This window comes from Protopterus annectens, chromosome 3.part0 (genome assembly GCF_019279795.1).
Source record: "Protopterus annectens isolate FY-2018-M chromosome 3.part0, PAN1.0, whole genome shotgun sequence".
Taxonomy (NCBI): Eukaryota; Metazoa; Chordata; order Ceratodontiformes; family Protopteridae; genus Protopterus; species Protopterus annectens.
The window spans coordinates 196367303-196391305 of record NC_056731.1 but is presented as its reverse complement, the minus strand read 5'-3'; the positions used below and the strand labels follow the sequence as shown (position 1 = coordinate 196391305).

Sequence of the window (24003 nt, the reverse complement as noted above, 5' to 3'; positions counted from 1 at the left end):
TACAGACACACATAAAAGGATTTAACTCTGCATGCAACTTAATTCCCTCCCCTCTGTATACCTAATGCGCATTATGCTGAGGTAGGGTGTGCTATCCCTGTCCTAAGACTCCTATATCCTTCTGCAGATGTGCCAAATGTAGCTACACAGTTCATTTCAGTGCTTAGTGACACCAAGCACATTACAGTAGTGGATCAGCCCACAACCTTTCCCCTTGAGAAGAGTGCGCTGGCATTGGCTGTTGTCTTGTAACCTCTGCTCCTCCAGCTCCTAAAACAGTCTGACCTGGGATGGCAGGGCTTTATCCCTACATACCATAATGCCAATGTCAACTGACTACACATTGCTCAAGTACAACTTAACTAATTTCATTACACTGTACTTATCTCCTTAACAATCTGAATTAACTAAGGCAAGTGATTTCACAAGGAAAATACAAGGAGAAGATAGAGGCTACTTGAAAACCTGCAAAACATTTTTAATGGATAGTTCTGGAACAAACCAGGCCAGTAACATATTCAGAGCAACAAAAATAAAAGCTTTTATTTGTTCATTTGAATATAAAACAGGCGTTATCACAGATGTACAAAGCGTACAGGTGGTTTAACATACAAGAAAGGTCGCTGTCTGTTGCACATAAAAATTTTTTACTATTTTTTTTTTTTAAATTGTGACTGGTCAAGAATATTAGTTTCTCTAACCAGTCATCACGCTCTATGAAATAACGCTGCCAACATTCAACTGATAAAAGGGACAGTCTTCCCTTGGGTAAAGTGTCAAGCAGGATTAAATATATATATATATATATTTATATATATCATAAACAAGCACCATGAGGAATCTGTTCCTGTTTTGATTAAATTTGTGTTCACACGTCCATTGTGTACCCCTCCGTTTTGTGCATGTGCATCAAATTAGTAATATGGTTTCTTTCAGAATTCAAAAAACACAAAGTCACAAAGACAAACACCTGTATACATTCTGATGAATGGTTTTGCCTACAGTACAAACTTATACAGAACAATCCTTCATTATTGCTGGAATCTAGTGGTGGTCTACATCTTCTTCTTCTAGGGTGATAACAAAACAAACTTAATTTAGTTAAAAAAAATGTGTTTAAGGTCTACCACCACAGACAATAAGATGCGGATGAGGTTGCTTAACAACGGTTTCAATTACAACTGCACCAAACCACTATGGTGTTTGAAAACTTGATCGACAGGAAAAACTGCTAGGCTGAAATGGCAACAAAAAATGTCTTCAAAGCTAAACCTAACAGGAACCATTATTACTGTGACTGGAATTGGAATCATTGCAGTATCCCATCTACATGCTTTAACATACTTAGCAACCAAAACAGAATGTTTAGGGCCCAGAAACATACCACATGCAAGCCACTGGATTTTTTTCTTGTTTCTGAACACACTTTACCAATACAAGTCCAGGTACCTCAAACCCCTTATATTTGTAGTAACATTTTTATGTGGACTTGGTGCCCAACTGACTGAGGAAGTGTGACTTGCTGATTACACAACATTTTATTTTTTTTCTTAATAAAGTGCCTGTCTAGCTGCTGAATGGATTCAGCATAGTACATTAAATAGAAGAGTGGCCCTAAAATGTGCCAAAACATTTTATATCTTAACATTAGCTAGACGCTGCTGCAACAGTGCAAACACAGATGGTATCCACAGCAGCAAGTTACACTGACCCTGTTTAATCCCTTTTCGGCCAGCCAGCTGTGATGAGGTCACACAGCATGCTTGTATTAAGCATTCCACATTCCTATACAACTTGATGCAGTTATAACACTCTTCGGGTTTAAGTGACTGTAGTGACCAAAGTGAAAACCAACATTGTTAGGCCTTTTGGCACCACAAACTGAAATGAATATGTTGTTTCACTGGTATGAAAGATACCATTCTTCTTCAACCTGTCTTTTCTTAAATCCGACAACTGACTGCACATGCCAGCAAAGATCTCATTGTCATAAGACAACAGGAAGAGCTGCATCACCTACAGTGTATTTCACGTTAACCCTTCAGTATCTACCTGACCTGCAAACAGCAAATTGTACTTGCAGGAATCTGTTTAACAATTTCTGGATTTGTAAATAGGGAATCCCTCAGCAATCTAACATTGCATATTTAAAATTAACTCTGTGAATTTTAACACTTCTCTTTTTACCTATTGTGGGAGACACTGTGCAAGTGACAAGTACTGCATTTAAATTTTTTCTGAAGTGGTGAATTCATATATTTTATATATATATAATCTGATGTGATACTATCCATTCAAGATAATACAACACTTTGTTTTATATTAGCAAACATTACAAGAGTTAAACATTCTTGAAATGTCTTATTTTATATTTCTAAACAGATCAAAATAAATTAAACATTTTGTACATAATTACATGATATGAAGTTTTAACTTAGTGTTTTAGTACAGTGATACTGAACACAATAAAAAAGCCGAAATATACTCTATCATTTGTCTTTAGTCTACAACAATAGGAGACATTTTTTTTCTTTTGACTGCAACTCCTTCTGAAAGATAAAATAAAATAAAATAAAATAAAATAAAATCAAAACATGCACCACTGATTTAAAGGTCAAGGTGCAAATTGCAAATTGGACCAATTACCTTACCTCGTACCATTATTTTTTCCTGAAAAGGATGGGATGCCAAAATGCTTTACATCAGTAACAGATTAACAGAGTCATGTTTGCAACATTTTAGAACAAGTTAAAAAACAGTAAACAAACAACTTAAAACATCTCTTTGCCACAGTATGTAAAATATTAAAAAGAACCCCCTTGGAGGGCAGATTAAAAAAAAGAGCAACTTTAGCTAACATAACAAAATACAAAGCCACACTTACTCAAAGCAGTATCTATTAAGCAAGGAAAGTTCTAAAATGGGCTTTTCCATATTTGAAGATTATTCCCGTTGCTCTTCTGTGATGAAATTTAGTGGTAAAAGTACAAATTTCACATTTTGAGTTTTTGCCAATCATGAGTGCTTCTTTAAGTTCATAACAGCTGAGAGGTCCATGTTTATAAGTGTTGCCCTCTTATCTGCACAAATGTAGTGGACACAAAAAAAAAAAAAATTATTTACATCTACAGTGCAGTCCATGGAAGCCTTAAAGATGTGAGGCTACATATTGTAGGCCACGTAAATAGGATCTAACTGATCCGCCAAAAACCCATCTCGTAGGTGCATACGCTGTTTCTCTCCACGGGAGTTTATAGGAATTACACCAATGTCCACAACCACAACTACTCCTACAATAAGGTAATGTTCCTCCAGCACCACATTGGTGACCAAAGGAACCAGGTCCAAGGCCTCTTGTTCTGATCCATCAAGTTCCACTACAACCACAAGCAAGTTCGTCCATGTAAACACCGCACTAAGAAAAGGTAAAATGCAAAGAAAGAAAAAAAGTGTTAGAAATGAAAAGAATTTCACATAATCAAAAGTGCCACACTCAATAATTATGTTTGTCAGCAGTGTCAAAATGACCTGCTCTGCAATTTCAACCTCTTGCATTTACATTACAGGTACAGGCAGAAAAATAGAGTTATACTATCTACTCAATATGATTTTATATCCATACTGGCAGGCCAGGAGCACATACCTGCTGTACGTTTTATGTTAATATGGCATGACCTCTCAACATAGAAAGCAATAGATAAAGTATAACTGTGTTTTTACTAAATACATGGAACAAATACTGAAAACCAGACAGAATTACCTGATTCCAGAGTATTTTCCATTACATTAACGACTACATTTTTTTTTGCCTTGCTTATTTCTGATTTTTGATCCATTGTGTATTTTGTATTTTACTGTTTTGTTACCATGTAGTAGAAGTAGATAGCGGAGCTTTTCTCCTCGGGCCTCCACTGAAAATGGACATGTATCCAGTTGGACTAGCCCGGTTAACAAATGTAAAATAAATAAATAAATAAATAAAAACATTAATACTGAATGATGACACATACTCTGTTTTATAAAATAATATCTAGCTGGTGCATTCTGCTACTGCAGAAGACATGTTCTGTCAGGAAGCAATCTGCAAGATTGAAAAAGTATGTTACACAGCTACCATATGTAGCTCCAGACCTTCTACAGCTGTTCAGTCAGTAAGGCATTCATTTTGTAAACATTAATATATTTTACACATCATAAATAATCAAAAAATGTACAAGTATCTGGATGAAACTGCAAACAAATCATACACAGGTGCAGTACATATTCAAAGAAATGCAGTCTTTTTATGGTAAACACTTAAGCCATGTATTCTGTGCTGGAATTATACATATTTGTTTCTGGGGGTTTATGCAAATAATCACAGATAACGTTTAATATATTAAAGTCTAAAATCTAACAGCAGCTGCAGGTGAAGCATTACTGAATAAAAAGAACAAAATAGCCACAAAAAGAATAGAAATTTAACTATTAAAAACTGCCAAAAATTCTGCTGCATACACACTGGTAATGCTGTCAAGTTCTTTATTAAAATAACAAAATTCCATAATTGTCACCGTAAGGAATAAAGGTGCAAAGCCTTCAGCTGTCCCCGTCTTACAAGAGCTAACCCTACTAATCTTTTTTCATGGTTCACAAGTGAGTAATCAGCCCCTTACTGGATTGGAAAACTTCAGATCGTAGAGAGGCAACATATCCTAATTCTTGTCAGCATAACCACAACAGTGTACATGCTAAGCAACTGAAGTCTAGTATTCACCCCTAAAAACACTTTACTTTTCATTTCAGTAAAAAAACAAAATTGCAAAATCCCAACTCACTTTTACTGACCCACTATGTGCTTTTGTCTAATGACTTTGTTAGACTGAGCAAAGTTACACCATTAAATACTTAAAATCTGAAGTCATATGACTTTACATATAAGTAACAACAACTAATGCTTTAACAGCTAATGTTTTAACCCTTTCATTTTTACATAAGCCTTAAAATTCTCTGATTCATTTAGCCCAGGGTAACTGCAGGCACCCAACTTAACCTGCCATAAATATTTTTATACTCTAACCTTCTGCATTTAATCTAACACCATAATTTTTTACCAAATCTATAACAATAAAAGAAAAACTTTTTTCATTACCAGAAGAAAGAGCATGCCTATCAAGAATGTTCCCAATCTCAAGAGCATGCAGGTCCTCATAAATTACAGCATGCAAGTCTTTAGATTTTCTATTGATACAAAAAGCTTCATTATTTGCAAATAGTGGCATAAACTAATGTTTCAGGCTGGTAGGACACCACAAATCCAGAAAGAAAAACACACCACTTCACTTTCTTTTTCGGCCCTCATATTCTGCAATACTACACCTTCTTGAGCCAAAAATACTTGTGCTCAACAGTCCAAATTTCTGAAGCATCAGATGATAAGACAGAAATTTAGTCTTGCACACTTGTTAAGCTACAAAGACGTCCACTAAAAAGCCCAAAGTATCAAAACCAAAAACAAACACAAAAACCACATAATGCTTGTGCAGATGTATGATTTGTTTTTCACCAGAATTTTTTCTCCAACATTTCTACTCACTGTCATACGAAATCCTCTTCCCTGCTATTGGTCACCTCATCTACCATTGCTACATTAGCTCAATATGCAGCACACGTGAATCCATTCCATGGCACAGACATACAAAACCCCAGCATGGGAGGACAGGGGTGAGTGGCAGCTGCCTGCCTGCTTGCCCATCATAGAAGAGGGAGGTGTCTCTGGCTTGTTACAAGGGTGACCCCTAGCAGGAGCACTCTCTGTTTTATTTACTTACTATGTGATAACTAGGTAGGTGGATTAGTCCAAAGACACTGTATAAACATTAGTTAAATGCGGGTTTCTCAAATGTACATTTGTTAACTGCAAGGACTGGTACTCAACTGCTAACAATGGAATGGTTGAACGGTTGGACTTCTAAAGATGTGTTTTACTCAAAAAGATAAGTTAGGTTTGAAAAGCACTGAAAGCATCTGTGCCTGTATTTGGAGAGTTATGGTAAGGGCATACCTTTACTGGGTGTTTGAGTGTATGTAGGTTGGGGTTTGGGTAAGGGCATTGTTTTAATGCGCGTGAGCATGTGTCTACACGCACTTCTGCAAGTATTTGAGGGTTAGGGAAAGGGTTTTTTAAAATAAGGAGTAGGATTTAAGGTTAGGAGCAAAGTTATGGTTAACATGCAGTACTGAGGTGGTGCACGGGAATAATTCGGAAAACACTTTGAAGTGGACAGCTGATACACAGATGTCCTCGATAATCAAAGGATGTTTATTGCTATGCACTAACAAAGCCAAAATACACCATCAATGACTTTGACACTTTACAACGATAAAACCATCTTACTGATGTGGAAATTCAAGGTATTTGCAGCTGCTCTGTCCCCACTATTGCAGTGTGTAACCTAAGGCAGCATTTCTGATTTGTTCACTCATTTATTTTCCAATGCAGACCATTTTATTCTGCACTCACAACACAACTGCACTTGCTTGCAAGTGTACCCCACCCCTACTTCCACCCTATATGGCTGTGAAGAATGCACTACCACTAGTAACCAGCTGTCTTTCTTTCAGAAAGTCAAGGGCTTTCTCAGTATTAACTCTCCAAATGGAGGGCCATCCAGGTATTCAGGTTATTTCTTAAACTGCAGCTGTTTAAAACAACGTGTATTTGCATTACTGTGCTAGTACCACAATGTTACCTACAAAACACATTTGTAAATTTTGCATATGGAAAAGAGTGTAGTACACATGTTTTGTACAGCTTATACCTGGAAACCTTTGTCACTAAAGGATCAGAGACAAAACTGAAATGACAAATTTCATGTACACGTTTTAAATGGTGGTATTAATATGTTAGAAATTTGGCAGGCTATAGGAAAATCTGCTAACATATATTTGAAGAATTAGAAACCTTATACACAACATTATTAGTTTCAGTCAGAAATGAAAATGTTTATGAGGGACACAGTAGCATTTGAAGATAAAATCATGGACATTTGAGAGTTGCATCACAGCTAAGGAGAGAAAAGGCATTATATATACATCATGGTCAAGACTTGTTTCTGCCTAGCTGATTCAAATTGCATTGTATAAAAGTACAATATGAACCCTTGAACTTTGTTCTCTCAAAAGTGAAGAGTATGCAATAATACCCCAACATTTCACAGTTTCCACGTTAAGATTCTCATGAGCACTGCCTCAATATACGCAATTAAACTAAAAGAAAAAAAAAATGATTCTGAGAAAGTAACCTTGAATGCCTTCAATAACGTGACTTCTGAAAGAGAATGGAGCATCACTACGTTTTAGATGCCACAGGATCATCAGTTTGCAAGTTTCATTACTATTCTGTAATATCCCTTTCATTTCTCCACCCACAGTGCACCTCTGTATCCTTTCATCTTCATATACACCAACCTGCCTTTGTTATTCTGGTTGCTCCTCCTGGCACTGCTTTGTTAGTGATCTGCAAAACCTAAAGCAAGGAGTATGGTGCAGCAAATGGTAAGTTGCTTACAAAAGCTGTTGTCATGCTGGAATTTTCCAAGGTGAGGAAGAGTAAGGTTACTAGCATCATCACAGCCAACTGAAAATGGCCCATATTTTATGCAGCTGGATCAAATGGTTCTCATCCTTACTGTTCTGAGAACTCCTGGCATGTGCTGTTGTTTACTGGCTGCTCTGCATTCTGTGGCTAAGCAGTATGTAACTGCTAGCAGTATTCACATTATTTTTTGAGCGACTGCATTTTACTGAACTACAAAATGCAATGTCCTATCTTCAAATAACATGACTGCAGTACAACATGATGGAAATATAATTAGCTTTACAAAGCAATATGATTAATAAATCATGCAGCCAGATATGTGGAAAACTGGATCAAGACAAAAAAGTATGTACTGCCTACCACCCACTGACCTTGAGAAGCATAACATTTTGAATGTATTGAAGAATTACTGCCTTGACTTCTACTTGTCAACTCTGCCACACTTTTCAATGTTACAGACCACACATTTCCATAACTTTACAGATTAGGCTGATCAGACTTACTGGTCAATAATTGCTTGGGGTCTATTGATACCCCACCTTTGTGTAGGGAGATGACTGTTGCCATCATCCACTTGTCTGGCACAAGCCCTGTCTGTAGGCTAATACTGAATAGTTTCTGTAGGGGATTTGACAGGTCCTGCTTTAGGCCGGCCTGTAGGCATCCTAGTATGTGTTCTTGGCCTTGAACAGTATTTTGAGGACTTGTAGTTGGGAGATTTGAGGGTGTGTGTTGATGCTGTTTTGTGATCTGGGAATGTGGGGTGAGGGGAAGGGTTGACGTTAGAGCTAAATTTATCCACTAGTAGATTGGCCCCTGGGTCTGAATATGTAATGTTTACTGTTAGCTCTGCGTAGTGCTTAGCATTGTTTCTGAGGTTTCTAACATGGTTAAAGAAGGCTTGGCAGTTGTATTTAGCTTGGGTGGCTATTTTTACCTCGTATCTAACTTAGGTTGATTTGATCTGGGACAATTGTTTCTTTTTAAGTTTACTAAAAGCCTTTTTGGTAACTAGAGACTTACACTTATTTTTACAAACAATGTGTTTCTTTTGTTTTACTGTAGAGCCTTTCCACAAAGAAACTAGCCAAATAAGGATCAAGAAAGGGACAGCTTTCTCTTACATGTCATCAGCATGTAAAACCTGAACTAAATAATGAATTTAGAAGTACACAGGGTATATCGGGGAAGGATGCTACTATGCCAGTCAGGAAAGCCCTAGAACATCTGGAGTTATGACAGAATGACACTGTAGAAGGTCAGTGGGATACAGACAACAGTTAAGGATTTTGGCACAGTCAGTGACATGTACAATTCTCATTAGTCATTCAAATGGTTGTCTTTCATACTCAGAGCTCTCATAACTAAAAGAGGATACAGAGTTAGTAATATATAATAAAGGTGGTGGAGTAGAAACCCAACAATATTATTTTGGTTTGTTTTATGATGCTGAGGCCCTAACTGGTCCTGGGTTACTGTGACACCTCCTGCTAATGTACAGTCAATTACTCACCTGCACCCACTGCCATCTCTACTAGAGACAGTCTTTGACTGTCTGACCCCTGGACATTTCTCGCAATGTGTCACTAATGTAGTCACTGTTAGGATGATCTTGAGCTCCTTCATTAGGATTATCTTCCCGTGTAAGAGACTGCACTGTCTTGGGGGATTGAGTCTGACAAATTTACAGATATGTTAGGTACCCTAAATGCTGAGATCATTACAATGGAGGGTTCCACAGTGATACAGTTATATCTGATCTTGCTAAATGAATGTCTGGTACTGTTGCTGTGATCAGATCCAGAATCTGTAGAAAATCCTTGCCTATCTGATCCCTTTGACAGCTGGCCTAGAAACAGTAGAATCCAAGACTACAGAAAGGAATTTCAGTTATTTGGTTCTATGACTTTGGCAAGTTAAGATTGATCCCTAGTGTTTCAAAGAGAGGAATAATTCCTCTTTCCGCTGGACAGGAAGATTCATCATGATGACACTGTAAGTGAAACAGAGAAATGCCTAAAAGATCAAGGCTAGAAACTGATGTTGCTTAATTCAAAATCTGTCAAAGATGGTGAGCAAAATGAATGGGAATGTGAGGACAGTGGGATTTCATGCTACAGCAACAAACCAACAGTCTCCTGCCTTGAAAAAGGGGAGGAGATAATGAATGGTTAACATTTGGAACTTTTCATACTGAATCCCTTTAAATCCAGGGCTGGACATATAATATTACATTTTATAGGGGAGAAAAACCAGGAATAACAACATCCTGCCTCAAAGTGAGGGACTGGTTATATACTTCCTAACTGTAGCCATCAGCTAACGAATTTCCTCAACTGCTATTGATAAGAAGACTGGATGGGTGTGAGTGAAATGAAGAAGTGGTCACAAGCTCTAATACATGTTCCTCCTTCACAAGTTGAATGATCCACTAACCTGATGCTATTGTGCACTACTTGTCAGGAAAGATGGTTAAGCCACTTATCATACACCTTGGGGGAGGGGAGTGATAGGCTTTTAATACTGACTTGAGACCACACAGGGTTTGAGAGCTTGCTACCCCTTCTTTAAGCCCTTCTTGGACTGGTTAGAAACTGGCATTTTGGCTTGCTGCAGATGATCTCTTTGACCTTCTCTAAACATTCCTCCAAGAATCTAGGTTTTGTAGTAGCTTCTACTTTTGATGCTAATATGGGAAGATGTTCAGTCAATTCTCAATGCAACTTCTAAGTGCCCCTGTACATGGTCATGTGGTTCAATATGATTGGTGATAAGCAGCATAAAAGTTGAGGTAGCATAAACTTTCATGCCCCACATATCCGAGAACTGGAGAGCCCTTATCCGGGTGCAGTCTGCTGATATGGTATGGTGTATGTTGCTGGTTATTTGGAGTTTTGACTACTGCCACACGGTGTTTGTAAAGAAAATCACACCATTTGGTAAGGGGCACTTTTTGCCTGTACACTACATCATAACCTATATTTTAACTAAAGACTTTCATGCAGATTTCAAACTCAAACCAAGAAGTGACAGCAAACGAACAGTACTCAAACAGATTTTTGGAAAGCCCAAGTACACAAACTACTTTCTTGTACATCACCAAATTCAGAAAGCCCACCGACAGGCACACTTTTCAGAACATGTTAGATTTAGATTTGCTAAAATAAGTGGCACTCCCTTGTCATGAAGAGGTCCTGGAAGGGAAAGAAGTTTTGGCAGAGGAGAAGGAAACATTTAATTGTAGCCTCCATCTCAGACTCAAACTGTCTCAGCCTTCCTCCTCAGGTTCCTCTATATCAAATGGTTTTGACAGGTCAGTCTGTTAAATGATTAATGATAACCTTTATTTATGAATGCCAGCAGGTTAACATGTAAAAAAGCTTTTGAATAATGTAACAATGGACCTTGGCAATCTCAAGGAACTCCATAAATAAAAATTAGGAGTCTCCTGATACCAAAGAGGAAAGTCCTTACAATGAATATTACATGTGCCACGAACCATTAAGCAAGGTTTCTGTACACAAATCCTGATGTTTCCCTTTTAATGAAAGGCTCAACAATGGGAGGTCTGTGGTGCTCTGGGCTATCACTTCTTTCTCATCTACATTAAATTTAGAAAACAAAGTCCAGCTGGCAAGGGAATCTATAAGGTAAGGGGTCTTTCACTCCTAAATTACTATCCAGTCCAGGCCACCACTTTCTTTGAGCAGGGAGAATAGATCAACCTCTGATGAGCATGTCACTGAAGCACTGGTACTTGCTTGCATAAACAAAACTGTTAAAGGCTAGCACAATGGATTCGTTGGTGATACATCACTTGTACAGACGTGCACTGCTGGAGACCTGCCTTGCTCCTGGGACTTGTATTTTCATTGATGATGTTCAGACAATAAACATGGTGTCTATTTTCCCTGAACTATGGTTCTCCTTCTGGTCCAATAAGGTCCATTTTGACCACATTAAAGATTCTTTTTTTTTTTGAGCAACTGGATGAGTATCTCAATAGTAAGCCTTCAAAAGCAGAACTTATTGACTAAATAAATAAATAAATAAAAAGCTTTACTAAATTAAAAAAAATTGCCAACTCAAAGCAAAACTTAGTGAATTAAAATATATCTGTTAGTAATTATGTCTCTTTGTGCATTCTGGAAAGTTAAGGAGGGTAGAGTCTCCACCCAGTTATGGATTTGCTGTTCAACTGCCTGATGAATACAGTATGACTGAAGAGAAGATAGTAATCTGGGAAGGTGACTGCTATGAGAATCTGGTTATATTTACTACTTGGTCAGACAAACGTTCTGAAACAAATACTCTGCTGACAAACAACTCATGACTTAATGACAGCTGCCCAGGAGATACTGCTAAACCACCCTCCAGTCTGAGTATTTTTATCCTGTACTTAAGTATTCACCTTTACCGGAATTAGCAGCAGTAATCTGGTTCAGAATGACACTCAACAGAGCACTCTTGCTCTTTCTCTCTTTCATGTAACATTCAGACAAATGTGGAATCATAGCTTTTACAAGTCTGCTATATTGTTGCCAGCTGCTTTGAAGGTGCGACAAATGCAAACTTCAATAGTATATATACAGGTGGGTGCCTGTTACGCATAGCAAATATGTTTTCTTAGTCTTTTCTACCTCATTCCTGTCAAATATCAGTCTCTTGTCTTAGCTCTTAAGCTCAACATAAAGATGAAAGATGACTGGAGAAAATAACTTGGAAAGCATTTCAAGGAAAAAATGTGGATCTACCCTAAGGGATATCCAATCTGCTCCCTCCAAAAGGGCCTCAATTTCTAAGACGTTTTGAGCAAATGTGAGGGCCACCATCAGGAGAATTCTCTAAGAATGAACTTTAAAGTCAGCAGGTTTAAAATGAGGCTGTGATGCTGCCAGCCCAGACAGCTGGAATTTTGTAAACAATTCTATGTCATTTGTGAATATTGCTATGATTTATACAGAACTGTATGTTATGTACTGAGATTCAAGAATGTAACCACAGTGTACCCTACTGGAAAAGGACAGAAATGTATATAAACTATATACCTGTGCAATGTATGTTTTAATAGTACAAGCTGGAACATACAGTTAACTTGCAAAACTGCAGGAAAACAAGTTGAAAAGTAAAGTGTTTTATCATTGTGTTACCTCTCAGTAAGCAGACACAATGTCTAGAGATAGAAGTTTTCCTATTGTCTTGAAACAGAAATAATTACTAGGTTTCAAATGTAAATGTATTTTTATTGCTCTATGACTTCCTAGCAGCTGCACACTTCTGAGAGATATGTATTTTTGACACAGAGGTGTTAAATTCTAAGCATCGGTTTAGCAGGGAAATGAAGTCAGGTGACAAAGAGTGATGTCATCCAAGCTAACCCAGCAGTAATGTTGATTATTAATTTAAGAACTCTCTCAGAGAAAGACTGGGCATATTGTATCTTGTCTTGGACCTAGAAACACCCATCATTTGCATTTGTCTTGCTCTGTAACCAAGTTATTTAGGGCATGGTATCTTTTAGATATAGATAGGAATATAGTAAAGATTAGTTTAGATGCTTTCTGCATTTGAGACTGTCCTGCAATGTTGTTTTAAAATATATCCTGTGATTCTGAACTCTGTAGTTAGTGTGCTGAGTACTGACTTGTTCTTTTATTATTAAATATATCTAAACTTTTTAATTGTGGCTGGTTTGTTTAGAGATATTTAAGATTTTAGCGTACTTGCATATGTATTTGGTGACACTGTACCGGCCACTCCTAAAAGCCTTGAAAGTCTTGGTCACACTTACCATTTGGGTAATAGCAACATTTTGTAGTAAGATTGGTCATTCTTTGTAAGGGACTTTATAGTAGCTGATAAGTAGGAGTTGGTGGCAGTGAAAACTACCTTATAGGGGTGACCACGGTGGTGCAGCTGTTAGTGTTGTCGCCTCACAGCAAGAGGTTCTCCGGTTCGATCCTCGGCTGGGGTGCCTTCTGTTTGGAGTCTGCATGTCCTCCCTGTAGTCATGTGGGTTTCCTCCAGGTACTCCGGTTTCCTCCCACATCCCAAAGACATGCTATAGGTGGACTGGTCACTTTAAATTGGCTCCAGGCGTGAGTGCGTGCGTGTGTGTGCCTTCTATCGCAGGTTGGGTGCTGGGCTGGCAACTCGACACTGTAAAACTCCACTGTCAATCATGAGCGGAGAGATGATCCACTGTGGTGACCCCTAACCGGGAAAAGACAAAAGAAGAAGAAGAAGAAAGGGGCATAGCTAGTAAGCCTGTGCCAGCCTTTCCGAGGGGTGGGTGTGTGAGTGTTTGTATATAAATCAAATCTCAAAGTGTGTGTGTCAGCTACTTGGGCAGGGACACGAAGCACTGGTTGGACAGAGAGGGTACTGGAGGTCTTGGCTTGACCCCTCAGCTGAGATCTTAACCCTACAGCTGTGCCAGTGGGGAGTCTTATTGGGGATCTGGAGAAAGAGGAGAAACCAGCCCCAGATTGACTGTGATCTCTGTGTACTCTTAAAGGAAATTGTAATTTACTGTGTGTGTACTTGTCATCATCCCAATGTGTACTTCCCACACTGGTGCTAGTGGTGAGGATTTAAAGGAAATTGTAATTTACTGTGTGTGTACTTGTCATCATCCCAATGTGTACTTCCCACACTGGTGCTAGTGGTGAGGATTGAGGCTCCTTGATTACTGGGCCACTGCATAGGCATCACAGAGGGTTGTGGGGCAAGCATATCAGTCAAAAAGGTTTAGTTTTCATGGAAAGGTTCTTCAAAGGATAATGGAAATGCAGCACTCCATTAAGGAACTGCTTGTCAAGCTGGTGCTGGGCCACAATCCTGCCCTGCCCAAGGTCATGATAATAATAAAAATCTGGGACGTGCATCCTGACAGTGAAGTAATGAAGGCCCATGTCATACAAGTTCTTATGTAGTACATGGTATTGTTTAACCCAAACTAAGAGCCAATTCCATTTGGATGCATAAGCTCTGTAGCAAAAGCCAATAACCTCTGAAACCCTCATCAGAAAGCCAAGTGATACAGGGGGGTGGGGGTCTTAGACCACGAGCCAGGCACTTAGCTGGAACTAGCTATCAGCCCAGCCATGGGAAAATCCATGACTGGAAATCCAGATAACTTTACCACCTGGAAAACAGGGTGCTTAAAATTATGCCACTGTCAGCCACTAGGAAACAAGAAGCATGCATTCTGATCTTTCTTCACTGAGTTTTGTGATACAGGGAGTGAGAGCAGCCCAAAGGCTTGCACGGATCTCCTGTGACATGAGAAGAACATATTCACTTCTCTCTCTCTCCTATCTGCCCTGTCAAATTAGGCAGAAGTGGGGAAGACAATATTCTCCTAGGTGGCAAAAAAAGTTGCTCTCTGGAGTGCCCCATTTCTGGAAGAATCTAAATCATGCACACAGCTGGAGCTCCAGGACAGGAACCGAGTTGCAGGTCTGGCATTTTGCTAGCTTACTCACTTCCCTGGAGATGTAAACTATGTGAACTGCTGAGGCAATAATGTTCCTGTGTAAAGTTCAGTGCTAGACTTGCACAGGCATGCAAAGTGGTATGACCTTGAGTCCCCTTACTCATTTAGATACCACAAAGTTGACTGGTTATGTGAGCAGAAAAGGAGACATCCTGAAAGATACTTTGTCTTCGTAACCTTCAGGGCTAAACAGACTGCTCAAATCTCCAAGCGGCTGATGGTGAGTCTCTCTCCAGGAGGGAGTACACCTCTTGAAACACCACATGGGAGCAAAGGTAAGCTTCTAGTAGGAACAACAAATGGCAAATGTCAAAATATGTAATGGATTTGGATGCAGAAAGGGAAGACCCACAACAGCTGGGCCCAACAACAAGTGTGTGTGTGTGTGTGTGTGTGTGTGTGTGTGTGTGTGTGTGTGTGTGTGTGTGTGTGTGTGTGTGATTTCTGCATCCAGTGGCAACACACAGTTCAGTGTAACAGCCACCTTCTCAGATATGTAAATGTCACCATGAAGACAGAGGTGACCATTAGGCCCAGAAGATGTAACAAGCCAAGACTTCATAGGTTCTCTCTTGCTACAGCAATGGAGAATCTCTGGCTCTGTGCCAATGAAGATTATTTTCTAACAAACAGTCAAGAGAAGGCATCTACAAATTTATACTCACACGCAAGAATTACTAAGAAATCAGCAGGAACAACAAAACGGTGTACGGAGTGGAAAAATGCACCAAGAAAAACCAGAATCACCACTCCAAGTAGCCAAGAACCAGACTCAGCAGTATCAAATAAAAATGTTTAATTCCACAACAAGAGCATTTTCTGGCTTGTTAAACTTGATTTCTGTATTAGTAGCTGTATTTAGAGCACAACCAAAAGCTGTTTGCTGAATTTCCTGTTTGCACTTAATTTTAAATCGTTTTTTTCTTAAAACTTGCATATTTTCTGTCCTTGACCTAGCACTCTTGTGTGGGGTCATTTACTGCACTGTTATAACTTGATATTACTTGTGAACCTCTGCTATCTCTGTAAAAACAAAACAAAAAAAAATCTTGCTTTTTCCCACTTTTCTGAGAGTTAAAAAAGTTCAGTTACAGGCTTGCTGTTCCTGAACTGTTTGAAAGTTTCTGTGAGGCCATTTTTGCTTGGGCTGAAGGAGGGTCTCTCTGTTCATCAGTGGCAGTGACTAACATTGAGCAGCTTCCCTGCCCCCCGTAGAGGTGGTTACTGACTTGAAACTGTAGTTTTATTTTCCCTTTTGGGTCTATTCCTGCTTCTTTCCAGCCCCTGCTATCAAGCATGCTTTAACGTGCTTTAGCGCGGAGTTGCCACTAGAGCAGCATCGGGCAGCGCCGGTTAAACAAGGTTAAACTCTTTCTGGCTCCAGAAAGTCTGTTCTTCAATTTTTCCCTTAGAACTGCTCTGTTAGGAACCTAAACAGTTTACACCTACACTAAAAAGTGCAGCACTTGTTCCAAATAGCTTTTCTTCTCAAAAGCTCAGCACTTGTCTTATAAGCATATCCCTTGTCTTATAAGCATTCTCTTTGCAGGTCAAGCACTCCTATATTATACAAATCTCTCACTAGCAAAACCCCCAGGAGTGCCCACTTCCCTGCTAAGCCCACTACTTTTCTGTCTCATACCAACTCATAATTCTTTCTAGCATGTCAAAGGGTCAGATGCTGGCATCCTCTCCTGCCCATTTGGTGAATCTGGGAATTCTGAGACAATGTTACAATTGCCTCATGTACACGGACAACCATCTCCTCCTCCCATGTAACACTAACACTTGTGGGAGATGCAGCTATTTAGCCAGACTGGAGGCTGAGCTCTCTCAACTCAGGACTGGCAAGACCAGGCAGGAGGAGAAGGCAACTACACACACCACAATACCAGTCTCACATAACTCAACCACACCACTGAATCAAACACATAAACACACTAAGACATACTCGGAGGCTCTGAGTAAATATTTACCTAAACAGCAGAGGCCTCCAAAGCAGACACCCAAGCAACTGCAAACTCAATACACCACACAAACAACACATAAACAACAAAATCAGTGTGCAAAGCAGTCACTGCCCTTAAGGCCAAATACAACACCAAACATACTTGTCATAGGTGACTCCATAGTCAGACACACTGACGTCCCGCTCACCAGACTGAGTAAGGAGAAGGTCACAGTAAGCTGCCTGTCGGGCGCTAGAATCCGCCACATAACACAAGCACTCAGGTCTCTCAACAGCAGGTACAAGTACGACTCAGTCATTGTCCACGCTGGTGTCAACGACCTGAGACGCACCTCCTTGGACTACATGAAAAGAGACATTGAGGAGCTCTCTGATTATGTAGCCCAGGCAGGTATGACCCTGACCTTGAGCAGTATCCTACCTTCACCTAGAATGATGCCACAATACAGTGATAAGATGATCAGCTTTAATAATTGGCTTAAATTCTGGTGTCATTCAAAGGGGATCCAATGTCTGTCTGCCTGGGATGACATGCTGGACAAGCCACGCTGCTTCGCAAGGGACGGCTTGCACCTGTCACACCTAGGCTTCCGGATATTGGCAAAAGCTCTTGCCACCCCCATAGTGCCTTTTTTAGGCAAGGCTCAAAATCTAAACCTACCACCCTAGAACATAAAAAGTAAAAACTAAGGGTAATGCTGCTCAATGCCAGAAGTCTCAATCTCAAGATGCACGCACTCGAGGCCCTTCTCAGTATGGAGAACATCGATGTCTGTGGTGTGACAGAAACCTGGTTCAAGGCTCCTGAGAGCACCCCAGCACTAGCAGGTTTCACCTCATATCATGCGTTCCGGCCCCAAAATCCGGACAACACCAAGAAAGGAGGGGGGTGTCCATATTCATAAAGGACACCCACACCTCAAGGTTGGTGGCAACGCACGATGCATCGGAGACCATCCAGGTGCAATTAACCATAGGCAAGACTGCTCTGCAATTTGTAGCATGTTACAGGCCACCCTCTCAAACTCAGAAACCTCACATGGCCTTCCTGAAAACAATGGAGGGGATAAATGTATCTCCAAACACCATCATACTAGGTGACTTCAACTACCCTAATATAGACTGGGAACACTACTCAAGCCCAAACACTCTAGCCCAAAGGTTCCTGGAGTTCATAAACTCAAATGCCATGGAACAACTAGTCACCATCCCCACAAGAGGAGAAAACATACTTGATCTCATCATCACGAACATGGGATCACAATGTTCAACACCGGAAGTATACCCCTCACTGGTGAGATCAGATCATAAACTAATCTCGCTGGAGGTCCTCATCCCGCCCCACCTGAAACAAAAAAGACCACAGTGAAAAACTTCTCAAAAGCCGACTTCACACTTCTAAAAACTAGTGTGGTCTCCTTTAAGGCCCCTGAGCCAGTGGTAAACATTACTCAAACCGCTGAATCACTTACAAATGCCTTCTACCAGCACCTACAGGACTGCATGGATCAGGCAATCCCAAACAAAACTAAGACTCTTTGTACCAAAGGCAAGCGTCCAGTCTGGTGGACCCCAGCCATAAACAAGCTCTACAACAAAAGGAGGAAGCTACTACAAGATAGAGCAAAATCCTTGAAAGGTAAGACACCTTTGATCATTATAAGTAAAAAACTAAGAGCTCTCATAAAATCATCCAAGGCAAATTTTGAGAGAAAAATCGCCAAGGATTCAAAAGACAATCATAAGGCCTTCTTTAGCTATGTTAGAAACCTAGGAGGAAACTCCCAGATATGCTCAGAATTAGTTCAAAATGATGTGAAGATTACTGAACCTACACACATTGCCAACATACTGGCTGACAGGTTCAGTGCAAACTCCCCCCCCCCCAAAAGGAGAGATATCTATACCAGAGGATTGTAGCCCCAAACATCTCCAACGCCCAGGTGAGAACTGCTCTCTCCAAAGCAAAAAACACAGCATCCATGGGACCGGATGGTGTCCCCGGCTGTGTGCTCCATGAACTCAATGAGGAATTAAACCCGCAGTTAGGACAGCTGTTTAATCTTAGCCTCACCTCAGGATACGTGCCCAAGGAGTGGCGCACGGCGACTGTGGTCCCACTTCACAAGGGCGGTGCCTCCACCGACCCTGGAAATTACCGTCCCATTAGCTTGACAAGCCTTATCTGCAAAGCCATGGAGAGGATCATAATGGAACTCATAAATAAAGACATAGGGAACTTGCAGACTTTGGATCCAACCCAGTTTGGCTTTGTCAAAGGCAGATCATGCCTTTTAAACTTGGTTGACTTTTTCGAGACAGTCACCAAGGCCATAAGGCAGTCCATACAGCCTACCTTGACCTGGCAAAGGCCTTGACACAATACCCCACTCAGGTATCATCGAAAAACTCATCAGCTTGAATGTAAACCCATACATCACAAGATGGGTTGCAAACTGGCTAAGTGACAGAACCCACAGGGTCAGAGTTGCTGGAGCCATGTCAGACTCAAAGCCTGTCACAAGTGGTGTCCCACAGGGCTCAGTCCTGGGTCCACTCTTGTTCGGCATCTACTTTTCTGAAGTACAAGCAAACACAGGAGGGTTATGGCTGACAAAGTTTGCAGATGACTGCAAACTGGGCGCCATAGTCGAAAACACATCTGACACAGATATCCTTCAGAAGGGCCTCACAGAAACGGATAACTGGTGCCAGAGCCATGGCCGAAAGTTAAATGCCAAGAAATGCATAGTCATACCCATCGGGAAAAACAAGGTTACCCCTAGCTACCATATAGGTGGCAATCCACTGAGCACAGAAGTCATCAGGGATCTGGGGACCCAGGTTGACAGTAGCCTTTCGTTTGACACTCATGTTGCTAAAGTAGTTAGGAAAACCTTCTACATTGCCCACCTGATCATGAAGGGATTCACATCTAGATCAAGGGAGGTCATCGCCCCCCCTGTACTCATCACTCATTAGACCTATGATTGAGTACAATGCCCCATTCGGAATGTATCTGACCAGACACCTGCAGCAGCTGGAAAGGCCCCAAAAGTTCCTCACCAAAAGGATAAAGGGTCTCAAAAATATGTCTTATGCTGCCCGACTGAAAGAACTCCAGCTCTATTCAGTCTCATACCGCTTGCTCAGAGGTGACCTGTGCCTGACATATAAGGCCATGTCAAACCCAGATTTGATGAATATGCTTCACCTCAAAGAGTCTAGATCCCTCAGAACCACAAGGGCGGGAGACTTAAACCTTGACACGGTTATTAATAGAACATGCTGGAGGGACAGATTCATCACCCAGAGACTCCCTATGCTGTGGAACAAAATCCCGGTACATGTGAGGCAGAGCACCTCGCTGGCCTTGTTCAAGAGGAATCTCGACCAATGGATGGGGGATCGCAGATATACCCCAGGGATTACTTCAGTGTCACTGCTTGACAGAGGCACAGCAAAATAATAGGCATAGTTTTATTCAAACTAAAGGGGTGGCGAAAGCCAAATAACTATGGGCTAGGCTTATAAATGCCCTTGGGCAGATAGCCTAGTATGAACCTATGAACCTATAAGAAAGACTCAGTAATAACACAGTCAGTCAAGTGCTTTTGTCATCCAAGACTTTCCAGAACTGTGTAATACATCATTGACACACCTTAAATAAGCAGCACCCCCCACTTAACACACTAATTAAACTTTAAAAACATACACCCTAAAAAAATCATTCTAAAACAGCAACACATAATACATAAATAAAATTTTGAACTAGTACAAAGTGTTTGACAAGTATGGTATATGATAACACCAATATTATAACTTGGTAGCCCTATGTTTCAACTCTGGCTTGATACAAATGCGGTCATTAATACCAGGGGCTACAGTGGCATTCAAACGAATTTGCCATCACATTTCAGCCCCATCCAATTTGTTGGTCCAGTCACCCCCTCTAATGTCCATACATACCACCTCCAAAATACCAAAATGGAAAAAGTGGTCAGGATTGAGATTAATATGCCTGAATAGTATGTTATTGTCGTCCCTTTTCCTAATGCTATATAGGTGTTCATAAATTCTTCTCCGAAACCTCCTTTCCATTTTACTTATATAGAAATTGTGACAACCCTGGCATACAGCAATATAGACTACACTGTCGGTGTTACAAGTTCTTGTGGCGTACCTAACTTCAAAGTCAATGGAACCTAAGCAAACAGTAGGGCATGAGATAATGTATTTACAATACTCGCATGCCCCACACTTGTTAGTTCCCTTAATATTCTTGTTCTTACTCTCAATAAGATGTTCTAACAAGTTTTTCAAATTCCTGTTGGTCCTATAGGAGAAAATGGGTACCTCGCCTAAAACAGCCATCAATTCTCGGTTCACTTTGAATAAAACCCAATTTTTCTTTATAATCTCTCTAATGAGGTTCGAAGTGTCCCCAAAAGTCAGAAGCATAGAATAAGAGAAGTCATTATTTTGTTGGTGAGCGACTTCAAGTTCCTTATTCTGGCTAACCCCAAGTAGAGGTTTGTACCTGCTCGTTAATGGTAACCACAGAATCCAATGGGTACTCCCTGGTTACAAACATTTTGATCAGTTTGTCCATTTCCAGCTTAACTGTGTCAAAGTCAGAGCACATTCTGGCTATACGCACCATCTGACTTTTCACTATATTCCTTTTCACAAAGCGGGGGTGACAACTCCGGAACTGAAGACAGTCATTTGAGAAAGTGGGTTTTCGGTAAACACTAGACCGAAAACACTTTTTATTCAAATCCTTCAAAATACACACATCCAGGTAGTTAATCCTAGAGCTACCACTGTTACCAGTAAATTTAAAATGATCACAAAGATTGTTAAGAAAATCTAAGAAGTTGGTATGTTGATCCCCTACTTTCCAAAGAATGAAAAGATCATCCAAGAATCTTAAATACACCAGCAAAGAGTCTTTAAATGGACTTTTAAAAATGAACTCACTTTCCCAATGGTATCTGACTAAGTTTGCAAACAAAGGTGCACAACTATTACCCATTGCTATACTGTTTGTCTGACGGAAAAACTCCCCACCAAACTAAAAAAATTGTTCATCAAAATAATCTCCATTAACACCATAATAAAATTGACCATGGTGTTCCCCAAATTAGTTTTCTCATTTAGTACCTCATGAAAATATTCCAAGCCTAACTCATGGGGTATAGAAGTGAATAAGTCCACAGCATCAACTGTGGAAAAGTTAACCTCCTCACTATAATGTTCTTCCTTTATCCGATCCAAAAAATCCCAAGAGTCTACTAACATATGATCAATATGGGTTAAGGATTTCCTCACCACCCGGTCGACAAAAACCCCTAATGAGTAGGAAATACTGTTTTGGCAGGAGATTATAAGTCTGTATGGGGGATCATAAATATTTTTATGGGTCTTCAGAATACTGAAGGCCACCGGAATTGGTGGATGTTCATTATACAAAAAATGGTAGGTTTCTTCATTAATAACTCCCTGAGAGTTTGAGTAGAGAGTCTTCCAGTGTCATTTTAATTTTCCTGTAAGCAATGTTTATTTCATTTCTAGAAACACACTGGTATTTATTCTCGTCCTGTAACATACCAAATATTTTGTTATTATAATCTTCAGTGTTAATAATAGTCATCCCCCACCTTTGTCCGATTTCATAAGTCTCAAACTAGACTTACTTAGTTCTTCCAACAGTTCTTTCTCTTTTCTAGTCAAGTTGAACTGTTTATATTTGTGTTGTTTCAACATTTGATATATCTCCTCGGAGCATGTCTTGTCAAATGTCCCTTATAAGGGGGTGTAGAGGAGGGTTATAACAGCTCTTCTTTTTTAATTTTTTTCTTTTCATTATATGAAGGGTTGTCCCTAAACAGATATTTCAAGTTCATCTTTCTAGTGAAAATTTTAAATTCAGTTAAAGCAGTACAAATATTCTCCTTCCTAGAAGGTACAAATTTTATTCCCTTTATTAAAAGTGAAAAAAGGTCCTTACTTACTTCAACACCTGCTAGAAACGGCTAGCTTCACATGGAACTCATGGACTTCCACAGACAAACGATCGTTTTAAGGACTGGATTAAAAAATGATTTTGGGCTATTTAATGAGTAGTACTAATGAAAATGATACTATGGAAGCAAGGTTAGTCACACTTGAACAGAAGTTAACTAAACGTTGGAACTTTCAGTGTGGCAATGCTTATTTAACTGAGTGTGTGGCTAAGCGCAGGGTCCCTAAGGGACTGCGTGTCTTTAGATTTCCCAATGGAGTAAAAAAGGGACAGACTGAGTGTGAAGAACTGTTACAAATGTTTGAACGTCATGGTATTGAACTAATGGAATTTATTGTTAGGGTTAACAATAAAAAAAAAATAAAAAGATTGATGAGTTACTAGCTGAAATTGATAAGAATTAAATTATTTTGAATGATGTTAATTTTAATAATTTTTTGGGCAAATAGAGTGTTTGACAAGGTTGAACGTGATGTGGGGAACAACATAGAAAGGAAAAAGAGGAAGTTGGTGAGGGACGGATTTGAATACACTAATAATTTAGCTTACCTTTGCCCAAAGCTTACACTGAAGTGGGGGATGACAATGTAGGCAACCAGAGGGTTGACAATTATAACACTAGGTCAGACTTTACTCAAAGGGAAGGTGGTAGGGATATTACATATTGACCAAGAATATCCCCCTCTAAGGAGGTCTGAAAGACTTCTAAATAGAAACAATTTAAGGAATGATAACAATGTTTTTTTAGGACAACAGGGAGGGGAAAGGGTGAACACTTACAGGAATCAGAAACAATGGAGGAAGAACAGTTACCACTAGATATTCCTACTTGTGATAATACAACAGTGAGTGAAGCAGATGAGATTACTATTTCATTCGGAGGTTTAATATTTTCAACTATGCAGGTGTTGAAGTAAGTAAGGACCTTT

General features: G+C 39.8%; 1 protein-coding gene across 10 annotated transcripts in view; it reads right to left on the bottom strand.

Annotated features, from left to right (window-relative positions):
- Positions 1–517: 517 nt before the first annotated feature.
- Positions 518–24003, bottom strand: part of DIP2C (disco interacting protein 2 homolog C) — a 2757794-nt gene continuing 2734308 nt past the window's right edge. For all 10 annotated transcript variants that reach the window (XM_044064688.1, XM_044064689.1, XM_044064690.1 and 7 more), the window contains one exon: positions 518–3415. In XM_044064688.1, coding sequence (XP_043920623.1) covers positions 3163–3415 — 253 coding nt within the window. In that variant the 3' untranslated portion in view covers positions 518–3162. The remainder of the gene's footprint in view (positions 3416–24003) is intronic.